We start from the raw sequence: 12,496 nt of genomic DNA on the forward strand, positions 1-12,496 counted from the left end.
ACTCTGTTTCTCTTTGCACTAATGTTGCCTGACTTGCTGAGTACTTTCAGCATTTACTGTTGTTTTTCAGAAGTGCTTTGTTTTGGCCAATGCATTTAAACTCCTCTGAAACACTTCCCTGTATTGCACTGTTGACATCTGAGAGCGTACAAAAATCTAACCTAATTTTAAAGCAGAATTTTGAGACACATAAACATTGCTGACAAAGTCCTACTTATCCAGGATTGCTAACGACCTGATGGTGTGGTAATTGCATAGTTGCACATCATTTTGCCTCAACATGGCGCACACAGTCGGACGGGTCAGTATTTGCAGCAGAGGTGATGCATTTCGTGGGAGGTGACTTCTGGCAGCGCAGGGATGTTGCAGTGTCCCCGCCATTCTGATTGGCTGCTGAGCTCCGTCTCCCGGGAGACTGACGTCACCCGGCTGCGACCACGCCCTGTTGTGGGGCACTGATCAGCTGGTCCAAGGCAATGGTATAAAAGCATGGACAGCACTATCCCACTACCTTTCCCCAGGCAGAAGCAGCTGTGGAGCTTCGTTCACCGAGCTACTGTAAAGAAGACAAACAAAAAACAGCAAGAGGATGAGAGAGATTGTTCACATCCAGGCTGGCCAATGTGGCAACCAGATCGGTGCCAAGGTAAATTCTAGCTAATATCGAAGTATTTATCTGCTTATGACAAAGGGCAGGACATTAAAGAATGTGAGCAAATCTGAAGAAAAATGAGTTTGTTGCATTATTTTGTTAAAAAAATAAACTCCATAATCTGTTATGGAGGTAATATGGAATACTGTTTTGGTTCCATTATATAAGCTTTTGTTCCGTGTTAAATTTAATACTGCCAAATATTATTAGGTATATTTTTATTTTCCCTATTTCTTTTCATATCTCAGGCTAGGGATTTTGGATGATTTACAATTACATTTTTCAGCATGCTATTATCTTAGTTAGGGGTTTCGTGGTTCTTTTGTTACATTGTGACATTTGCAGGTTTGTTCTGGAATCTGTGCCTGTGGGCTGCTTTCGGCAGGGACGTGGGCTCTGCAGACAGCCACGCCCGAGACTGCAGATACCAACGGAGAAAGGGATTAGCTCTTCTGTGCCGCACCGTCCGAGGACAGCCCCAGCAAACCCTGGATCTGCAGGAAACCAGCAGCGTCGGGGTGGAGCCGTGATTTCAATCCTGGGAAGACAAAGAGCCTTCTTTCAGAACTGTCATCGAAGTCATATTAACAGTCCTATCTCTACCATGAATAACCTTGTAATGGGTCATTGTTATCCCTGCTTCCATTCACGTTGAGAACCTGTTAAGTTTTTTTTCATTTATAAACGTTCAAAGCAAATACTTAACGATAGTATTCAGTGAAAGTGCACCAGAAGGGATAATTTATAAATTGTTTCTCTTTATTGTTCTGTTTTGTAGCTACTTTGTCCATTTAAAGATTGACTCTCCAACAAAGTAAATAACATTATAAACAGAAATCTCTCCTGATACCAAATGAAACCAGTTTGATTAAAACATGGAATCAGAACAAATACAAAGGGAACTTGAAATCTAATTGCTGCAAAGGGTAATTCATGTGTTTAGGAAAAATCATAACCCATTGGGTACATGATTAGAAGCTTTGTGCTTATTAATTATAATGTTGAAGAATTATCTAAATGCTTGTTTAAATGTGGAACAGGAATTCTTGGCAACATATAGTGAATAGCTAGATGCCAATTCATCAAAGGCAAAGACTGGTGACCTTGCAATATTTAAATAGAGCTAAAGATTGATTGTTTGCCAGAATCAAAGCCACAAGGTCACTTAAGCCTAAGTGTTCTTCTAAGGATGCCTACCCAGTGCAGCATTCAGATGGGTTACATGAGTGGGATCACAATGCCCAGGGATTTCAATGGTTGCCTGGAGGTGCATTTTCACTGGTCTCTCCAAGAAGGATTCTGGCTTGAACATGGGTGTGGCTGCTTTTGCTGCAACCAAGGAGACTGCTTTACTATAATTCAAGCATCCTACCCGAGTTGTTTTCCATTCTTTGCAGCCAATGTTGTGAGGAGTGGGTTCTTCTCTACAGAGAAGAATGGGATCATTCCCAGTCAGTGGCCCAAACAAAGTCAGGATCTTACTAAACCTCAGAGATTGGATGAACAAATTGCTATTTTAATTTAGCCGACCAATGAAATTGGGTAGCTGTTACTCATAAACCTCCATGTTCGGCACTTGAGAACACAATTTAAGGAAAACAATTCATTTAGATCTGTAACACCAGGCTGATTTTTGCAGTTGCTGTTCTAACAGCATGTGTGGTTAGGCTATGATATGACAGTATAGTGTGGAACAGTGAATCAGTAAAAATCTCCCTTTTCTCATAACACAAAGATCAAAGAACAATTACGACATTGAAAATCTGAATTACTAACAAAAATGCAATCCACATCTCAACAAAACAAATATCAATCAGGTTAGAGATTTTCTTTGGACTCTGAATCTGTTGCGGTTACAAGTGGGACATTTTGTTTTTGTGATCATGCATCTATGTCAGGTACTCCCAAATTGGTTACAGCTTTGGCTTACTGTAGACTTGATGTTCTATTACTTTGGACCAACAATCAGCAGAGAAAATCCTTAGTGTGACATTTCACTTCCAAAATCAGGCATGCTAATGACTCCTGGGCATCTGGTCCAATTTGAATCATGTTGCAGGAAACTGTTAGAGTTTGGCTTTGACCTACTAGAAACAGTATTTATATTAGCCCTATAACTGGCAGAAAGGAGAGGCTTCATCTCAGTTTAGCTATATCTGATCTTCGATCAAAGTGAATGGGCAATATGCTTCGAATCATATCTTTAACCGTGTCACCCTTTTAGAAAGGATGTAATTAATATATGCTACTTAAGTGCTAAATCATGTTTTAAATATGCACCTGGTAACTTTTACAAACATTAAACATGAATCCACTACCCATTTTGAGACGTATGGGTCTGAGATGGATAATAGAACTAGGAGGAGCCAAAATATTAGATTGTATCTAATTTATTCACAAGTGCAAAGAGGAAGAAATTAAATCTGTACTGCGTCTGCCAGCTGGTGTTCATGTGTAGGTGAGCTCATGATGAATGAGACAAAATGGAAATTCAAATTTATTGGACAGCTGAGGGCTCCTACTCAATTAACTATACCCCCAAGAGTTGCAGAAGAACATTAAAGCTACTTTGTGCACTCAAGCAACCAAATTAATCTCTCAATTAGCTGGGGGTAAAATATACCATAAGTTAATGTTGGCACTTTCAGTACCATGGTCAGCTGCCAAATGAAGCCCATTTTACAATGCAAATTTGAAAGTATTGCAAAAAGTGGTCCTTTTTCTGAACAACTATAATATTTTACAGATAAAGTCTATTTGCTGCAATGATTGTCGTTGAAGAAACAGAATGAACTTAATGTGATTTATTCGTGAAAATCACAAAATGCAATTCAATTATAAATCGTGCTGTTAACAATGTATGTAACCATGCCCTCTTTCAAAGAGTGGGTCTTATTTAATTCACATGCAGCTTCTAAAATGCAATGATGAATTGTAATGAAATGATAATGTCCTCTCAGTAATGAGCATATAATGGTTTGTCACATGACTGTTTCTTTAGAGGACAAATGTGTACCTTTGCTGAAATTCAGATTTTTCTAAGTTGCATTTTTAAATTATTTCAGGAACGTATACGATACAACTTACTGTTAGATATTTTACAGTTTTTCAATGAATTATGCTTAAAGATATTCAGTATATAAAGAATGTCATAGCTGAAGGATTTGTTTTACTCTAGTCCTTTAGTACAATTTGTAACCTGGCATGTCACTAAGTGCAATTATAGATAGAGTCATCGTTCACTAAAAATATTCTGTTTAATTTTAATACAAAGAATATATAAATCATAGTGTAAAGCAACATGTAATTAGTTTTGCTTGCTGTCCCTATCCCTGCTGTTTTTCATGTTGAGAGAATTACTGCCTGTCAGCAGCCAGTTTATTCAGGCTGTCATTACCACAGAGACAAAGAACAACTTGGACATTTTTAACAGATTTTTGTTTTCTCTTGAATCTTGGGAAATTAGAGTTTAGATTGTCGACAAAGGGGAATTGATTTCAAGTAATGTGGAAAAAGCTGAATATTTATTGAAGCCTTTGTCTTGCACTCATCAGAATTAATTTAAGAAATACCAGATTAAAGTGAAAGCAACACTTCAACTGTATAGATGTTGAAGTGTATGAATCCTTTTGGATCTCAGCTAAGGCAAAGTAAAAACACTTTTTAGGAGACCTGACTACATTTAAATAGACCTAAATAAGGACATGGGAATAGAAGTGAATGAAAGCAATTAGATCTCTCTCGTATATTTGGTTGGGTTGAAGCCAGGAATTGGCCTGCATCCATCATTTTGTCACATTATAATTATCCACACACCAAGGTTCATACATTGACTGAAGCACCTATTGCCTGTTATTTCCCCAAAGAAGCATAACATTTACCTGATTAATTAATCTGCTGCTTGGATGGGTATCTTATACTTTTTGATCTTCCTCTGCTCTCTTCAGTTTTGGGAGGTCATTAGCGATGAGCATGGAATTGACCCCAGCGGAAACTATGTGGGTGACTCAGACTTGCAGGTGGAGAGAATTAGTGTCTACTACAATGAAGCATCTTGTAAGTAATGCAGTATTATTTAAATTCAGTGCTCATTATGTACTGTCAAGTGAAAACTGCATTTCAGAATGAGGTGTGTTAATTAATAAAGCTAAATAGATTTTTAGCGATGATGGCAGGGGTGGAGGCTATAAATAATGTATTCCAGGGCAACGTACAATTGTAGGCAAAGCCAACATTTAATCTAAATGCTTAGTGGTGTTTTTCCATGTATTTTGAGTTGGAATTCAGCTATATGAATATTAAAGTACAGGGTAAACACATACAGATTCTACTTGAAAGTTAACGTTTTCTTTCAAAAATCTTCAATTGTTTGAAGCAGAAACTTGACATTACTAATTGCTACTCTTGAATCTGCTGCTATTAACTCTGTCTAACATTGTATTAGACATCCAGCACAGTTTCTCCATAATGAAAAAGTCTCAACTGTGGCATTGAGAGCAGTTGAACTCCTGAGATATCTCTCTTGGAATGGGGATAAAGCTTTGCCAAAGCAGGAAATAACCCTGAGGTTATCACACAGATGATGCCTGGGCAACATGGGTGAAAGCTTGTGATTTTAGGAATGAATACATTTTGAAATAACTCCTTAGCTGTACCAAATTTCCCTTTCCACAAATAAAGATGTACTGACTATAGTGATTTTGTTCTCTTTGCAGCTCTTAAATATGTACCCAGAGCCATTTTAGTCGATCTGGAACCAGGCACAATGGACAGTGTCCGATCAGGACCTTTTGGACATCTTTTCAGACCAGACAATTTTATCTTTGGTATGTATAATTCAACCCCAAAACAGAAAAAAAAATGAAAAATATTGACTAAAACTAATAATGTCCAAAAATGACCAAACATTAATGAATTAGATTGCTCATGTCACGATAGAAATCGGCTATTGGTCACCAGCATCCCAGGTGGAAAACTGGGGCAACAATGATCATTTCTTTGCCCAGCATCTCAGGGACATCTGGTATGTTCAATAGTCTCTTGATTTGATTTTGAAGAATTCTCCGATAACTAGTAGCTCCTCGCGTCCTCTACTTCACAAATAAATTCATTTGGAGGTTTTCAAATTAAGTGTTCAGAACCAACTTTTCCCACGTGAAGGGTAGGGGTAATAACTGCCAGCACGGACAGTTGTGATTGCTCCACACAACCACTGTTCTCCACCCGACACTTTTCCTCGTTCAAATGGACCTGTGAATGGTTGTTGCTGAGGCAAGTTACCAGAAATGCAGGTGCTGCAATGGGTAAGAGGCTTTTGATTGTATGCCAGGCATTAGAACTGAGGGCTGTAAATAGTTGGAAAAACTGTACTTGGACAAACTTCTACCCACCTTTTTTAAAATTTGTTCATTGAATGTAAGTGTTGCTGGCTAGACCAGCATTCATTGCACAGCCTTAATTGCCCAGACCACCATTAGGTGTCAACTACATTGCTGTGAGTCTGGTGCCAAGTAGACCAGACTGGGTAAAGATGACACCTTTATGTCCCTAAAGGATGTTAGTGAACCAGATAAGTGTCAATTGTCATAGCAACCATTCAGGTTGCTATTAGATCAGCTCAATTCCAGATTTTTGTTGAATTCAAATTCTACTCTTTGTCATGGTGACATTTGAACCCATGACGCCATACATAGCCTGGGGTTCTGGACTATTAGTCCAATGACATTACCACTGTGATACCACCTATCTATGTATCTTTTCTCACTTCATAGTTTCCAATGTATATGAAATGGAATTCAACTTTGTAACTGAAGTTGTTGTTGCAATTATGGTGTCTCTGAAGTAATGTTTTTATCTTGCCTGTGGCTAACTGAAATTTCACCATTTCCTTTTTTTTGTTTGAGCATTACCCCAATATCTTCCCCACTGTGGCCACACCCTCACACATCACCCTTTTTGAGTGCATAGAATAGAATCCTTAGTGTAGAAACGGGCTATTCAGCCCAACAAGCCCACACCAACTGTCCAAAGAGCATCCCACCCAGACTCAATCCTCTACCCTATCCCTGGGAGCCTGCATTTCCCATGGCTAATCCACTAACCTACACATCCCTGGACACTATGGGCAATTTAGCATGGCCACTCGACCTGGCCTGCACATTTTTGGACTGGGAAGAAACCAGAGCACACAGAGGAAACTCATGCAAACTCCACACAGTCGCCCAAGGGTGGAATTGAACCTGGGTTACTTCATGTAAACTAAACTTTTTTAAAAAAGACCAGGTATTCTTCTGATAAACCCACAGATTAATCTCCAAGGCTAATGCACCTTTCCCAAGGCAGGGTATCTAGAACTGCTCACAATACCTAAGAGTTAATTTAACCAGGGCTTAGGTAGCTGAAACACAATACCTACCCACTCTTTATTCAACTTCTCTAGATAAGTGAGCAACTGGTCAGCCTTTTTGGTTATTTTCTACACATGTTTATGACAATATAAAACTATATATATATATTGTGACTCCCATGTCACTTTAAACTTCTGATTTAGTTTGACATGGATTACCTCCAATTTCCATTCACCACAGTTGTCTACCACATACTCAAGTACAAGTTGATCTTGTGTAAAATTTGACCCCCTATTTTTGGCCAAAATCTTGAATTTTCCATATCATGTAAAAATCAACCCCTAGTTCTTCACTGATCTCAAATCAACATTTGAGTTATCCTGTGCATACCAGTAAATGTAACGATGAGGAAATGATCAGTGAGACTGAGTGGTAAACTAAAGCAAGAGTAGATGAGAGAAAACAGGAATTTAGTGTGAAGGGTTAAGACACATCAGGTCAGAGTCAGGCACTCGAGGAATACAATTATACACCTAGCAGAGGTTTTGAAATGTCTTCTTTTTGTGCAAAAATGCCCTCTAGAAGAAACAAAAATATACAGCACTGTTTAAAATGAAAGTTGTTGAAGTTGTAGGGAAGACAAATAAATGTGGTAGAAGCAACAGAATTTTGTTTGATTGTTTAGAGACTGAAGAAAGCTTTTGAACTGACTTCAGAATGCCAAAACAGTGCCAACAGAGGTAAACCTGGCAAGTGGTTGTAATTGGAGAAGAAAAGTGGCTGAATGGGTACTCACATATCGCCAAAATGGAAGACGTGTTTGCCATGAAGCCATCTGAATCCATGCATGAAACCAATCAAAAGATGATAGAATTTCAGATTTTAAGGCAAGTGCTGGGTGGTGCACAAGGTTCATGAGAAGGCATGACTTAGGACTTTGGTAGAGAACTAAGATTGCACAAAAGCTGCTCGCTGAACTCAAAGATAAGATATTACAGTTTCACCAGTTCATAATCAGAAATCAGCAGAAGGAAGGTTATAAGTTATCATGCATTGGAAACATGGGCAAAATGCATTTTAACACTCGACATGCTGGAGAATTGAATGGTAAACCAAAACAAAGAAAAAAGCAGTACTGGTGAAAACCACTGGCTTTGAGAAAAGTAGGTTTACTTTAGTTCTCTGTATGGCTGATGGCATAAAGTTAAAACTGATGGCTGTTCTTAAGTGGAAAAACTTTGCCAAAGGAGAAATTTCCAAAAGAAATTGTCATCTATATGCATCCACAAGGCTGGATAGATGAAGGTGGATGTAGAAAATGGATAAAGGAAGTTTAGAATTTACAACCTTGGTGGACTGTAAGGAAAAACATTTGCTTGTTTGGGATCAGTTTAGATCCCTTCTAGTGAAGAATGGATGTTATCAACAACAATCAATAACAGTGACATAGCTGTAATTCCCAACGGACTTGAGTGTTTTGCAACTAATGGAGTTAGTCTCAATAAGTCATTTAAGACCACGAGAATGAAGTGGAATGATTGGATGTGTGATGGAGACAGCATACGAGAAGAGGCAGGACCTGGGCTGCCTTATTGCCACTGATGTGTGAGTGGATCATTGATTTGTGGAAGGAAATAATAGCTGACACTAGTTTCAAATCACTTCAAGAAATATGGAATTTTAACAGCATTAGATGGTAGAGGATGATCGTCTGTGGGATGACCTAGATAGAGAAGAAGCAGATGTGCTACCTCTAACTACAGACAGCAAAAGTGAAGAAGATCCATATGATATTCATCTTGATGGATTATGAAGCTTTATTCAGTGCTCAAGATGTTGAACAGTGTGATTTTTGCAGAATTTTAATGAACTTTTGCATTTGTAATGTTTAATTTTTATGTATAAATAAAGCTTATTACCAGTAATTTATTTTTGTTTCTATTGTCTTTATCTAGTAATTACCAGTACTGTAATACATTGTGTTTTTCTTTATTCATTTAGAGAACAATTTCACTTCTGATAGTGATACAGTATTTTGACTATAGCATGAAGTTCACCCCTTCAAAAGTGGCATTCGTGTAACATTTGCTCCTATAAATGTAACCTTTAAGTCTAAAAAAAATTCACCTTTTAGTATATACTTGATCTATCATTATCTCTCTCGTAATCACATCCACACTGTTTACATTGCCAGCCATTTTTGTTTCATGGACAAATTTAGATCTGCAGTTTTCTATGCCAACATCCAAGTCATTAGTCAAAACTATAAAGATTTGAGGCTCCAAAGGAGATCACTTTTTGGTGCATCACTAGTCACGTGTTATCATTTGGAATGCCTGCCCATTATTGCTATTCTATCTCCTTCCATGCAACCCATTTCCTATCTAGATGAATAATTGGTTTTCAATTCCATGAGCTTAACTTTTGGATAAGCCTCTATTGGATATTTTATTGTACGCCTTATTGAAATCACAAATTCCATTGTTCTTCGGTCCACTACTTCAGTCACCATTAAGACTCATCGGGCATGGACCAGCTGATTAGGAAAACTTGCTCAATAACTGTTTGCAGAAATTATTAATGAAGAATAAACTTAAATTTGACTTACCATGTGCATTATTTAAGGGGACTAACTATCTTTCAGATCTTGACTGTTTTCCTAGTAACTCAACTTTAGTCATAAATATGACTTTATTTTGAGATGTATCTTTGAATCTATAAAATCACCATTGTCTGATCTTGGCAAAACTAAGTTAATTGAAAGTATCATATCACCACAATAAGAGGATAACATTGCTATTCTCCTGGTTGATTATTAGTAATAACTACTTTTTGTCAGTTGTGTGTTGATATAGACAAACTTCTGATAGTCACGAGTAAGAAATCAAATTAAATTGATACTGTGGAAAAATTGTTTTACCATGGCAGATAATACTCCTTACCAATAACTAATTGTACACTTGTTACACCTTGTATGTTCACTTTTCATCTGTTTTAACATCTGTATGTGTTTGACATCCTTTTTGATCACAGGACAAAGTGGAGCTGGAAACAACTGGGCAAAGGGCCATTACACAGAAGGTGCAGAGTTGGTGGATTCAGTCCTTGATGTAGTAAGGAAGGAATGTGAAAATTGTGACTGTTTGCAAGGCTTTCAACTTACTCACTCACTGGGTGGAGGTACAGGGTCTGGCATGGGAACCCTCCTTATTAGCAAAGTTCGTGAGGAATACCCTGACAGAATTATGAACACATTCAGCGTTGTTCCCTCTCCAAAAGTTTCTGACACAGTGGTTGAACCATACAATGCTACCCTCTCCATCCACCAGCTTGTAGAAAACACTGATGAAACCTACTGCATTGATAATGAAGCTCTCTACGATATCTGCTTCAGGACCCTCAAACTTGCAACACCCACCTATGGAGACCTTAACCACTTGGTATCTGCTACCATGAGCGGGGTCACCACTTCCCTGAGGTTTCCTGGACAGCTTAATGCAGATCTGAGGAAGCTTGCGGTGAATATGGTACCTTTCCCACGCCTACACTTCTTTATGCCAGGATTTGCTCCGCTCACAGCCCGAGGAAGCCAACAGTACAGGGCTCTGTCTGTCCCAGAACTCACCCAGCAGATGTTTGATGCCAAAAATATGATGGCAGCTTGTGATCCTCGTCATGGTAGGTACCTGACAGTAGCCACTGTCTTCAGAGGCAAGATGTCCATGAAGGAAGTAGATGAGCAAATGTTGGCCATCCAGAGCAAGAACAGCAGCTACTTTGTGGAATGGATCCCCAACAATGTTAAAGTGGCTGTTTGTGATATCCCACCCCGTGGACTTAAGATGTCCTCCACTTTCATTGGAAACAGCACTGCTATCCAGGAGCTTTTCAAGCGCATCTCTGAGCAGTTCACAGCTATGTTCCGTAGGAAGGCATTCTTGCACTGGTACACGGGTGAGGGTATGGATGAGATGGAGTTTACTGAAGCAGAGAGTAACATGAATGACCTTGTATCTGAATACCAACAGTACCAAGATGCCACAGCAGATGAAGAAGGAGAGATGTATGAGGATGATGAGGAAGAATCTGAAGCACAAGGTCCAAAGTGAAACCTGAATCAGTCATTGTCTAATGAGACAATTTGAAAACCTAGTTTACCTTGGATCTTCTGTTATTGTGCTTTACTTGTCTTTACTACAAGGTAGCTCAGTCATAGATTACTTGCTTCTGGTAGCCTTGCCCTGTTTCCCTCTTTTTCACTCAGAATTGGTCACCAATCAATTCTTTAAGTTCCGGATATTGAAAACTCCCCAGTTTATTTTAATAACACAGATTCCTGATTTTTTTTTTTACTGTTTTGCCAATTTCTTTTGGATATTTAATAAATTATTGCTGTGAAACATTTTCTGATGTTGAGCAATTTATGGAAACTTGCGATTTAAGAAATTTTCAAATGATTCTTGAAACAAAACCAACATCCTGCTTGTGGTGAGGACTACATCCATGTTGCACTTACGTCAGTCTATAAAGAAATGTCTGTTGCTAATGCATGGCATTGACTCATCCATATTTTATTAAGCCAATACAAGCTTCCATGAAGCCTAATAGGTAGGCTATTAAAATTGTGGTAAGGTTTCAACACTTTGACAAAGTTTGGAAGTTCTTATTGCCTGGCTCCCCACATTCTGTATTTCTTCTAAATTCTGTCTCCAATTAATTGTTTCCAAATGTAAATCCTATGCTAACTGTAAACTTCAGCCAAGAACTATGGCTAACTAAAATCTATCTTTGTTTTGCGATTGACCATTCCTATTACTTGCATTATATAACTGACATTGTGAATGGGTGTCTTCAAGTACTGAGGCCCTGGCTTTCAAATCCACTTTCTAACCTTCTGCCAACAAGACAACTTCAAGTGCTCTTCAACTTCCCATGTCTCTGAAAAATGCTTGAACATGCTAACACTTACCAAATCTGTAGCAATATCTTCGATTCCTTTTTAAATAGCCCCAGTCAACTTTCTAGTAATGCCTGTATTGCATTGGACCAGTGATGCCATCCACCCCAGATTTGAAAGATGTAAGTTCATGATGCAGCTCCAGAGTCTTGGGCAAATAATCTAGCCTCATACTTCAGTGCATTACTGAAGGAGTGCTGCACTAATCTTTAGGATGAGATGTTAATCAACGGTCAATCTGCCCTCTTAGTTGGACGTAAGCCAGCTTTATTTGTGCAAGTACGGGGAAGTTCTTGATATCCTGGCTTATATTGACCCTCCATTACCAAAATAAAATCTTTTTCTTTGTGGGATCATAAATCATAGAATCCCTGCAGTGTGGAAACAGGCCCTTTGGACTGACCATCAGAACATCCCACCCCGACCCAACCCCCGAATCTACACATCCCTGCACACTATAGACAATTCAGTATAGCAAATTCACCTAGTCTGCACATCTTTGGACTGTGGGAGGAAACCCACACAGACACAGGGAAACGT

General features: G+C 38.6%; 1 protein-coding gene across 1 annotated transcript; it reads left to right on the forward strand.

Annotated features, from left to right (window-relative positions):
- Positions 1-500: 500 nt before the first annotated feature.
- Positions 501-11,401, forward strand: LOC125459825 (tubulin beta-3 chain). The gene is made up of 4 exons (XM_048546739.1): positions 501-646; positions 4,600-4,708; positions 5,368-5,478; positions 10,033-11,401. The coding sequence occupies exons 1-4, from the start codon at positions 590-592 to the stop codon at positions 11,106-11,108; spliced, it is 1,353 nt and encodes a 450-aa protein (XP_048402696.1). The 5' UTR covers positions 501-589; the 3' UTR covers positions 11,109-11,401.
- The last annotated feature ends 1,095 nt before the right edge of the window (positions 11,402-12,496 follow it).

The sequence above is a fragment of the Stegostoma tigrinum genome, chromosome 16 (assembly GCF_030684315.1).
Source record: "Stegostoma tigrinum isolate sSteTig4 chromosome 16, sSteTig4.hap1, whole genome shotgun sequence".
Taxonomy (NCBI): Eukaryota; Metazoa; Chordata; class Chondrichthyes; order Orectolobiformes; family Stegostomatidae; genus Stegostoma; species Stegostoma tigrinum.

Bases quoted from the DNA above. Each gene is read 5' to 3' on its own strand.
- LOC125459825 (XM_048546739.1), top strand. From the start codon at position 590: ATGAGAGAGATTGTTCACATCCAGGCTGGCCAATGTGGCAACCAGATC. The intron at 4,709-5,367 runs GTAAGTAATGCA...TTCTCTTTGCAG, and splicing joins CTACTACAATGAAGCATCTT to CTCTTAAATATGTACCCAGA. The intron at 5,479-10,032 runs GTATGTATAATT...TTTTGATCACAG, and splicing joins ACCAGACAATTTTATCTTTG to GACAAAGTGGAGCTGGAAAC.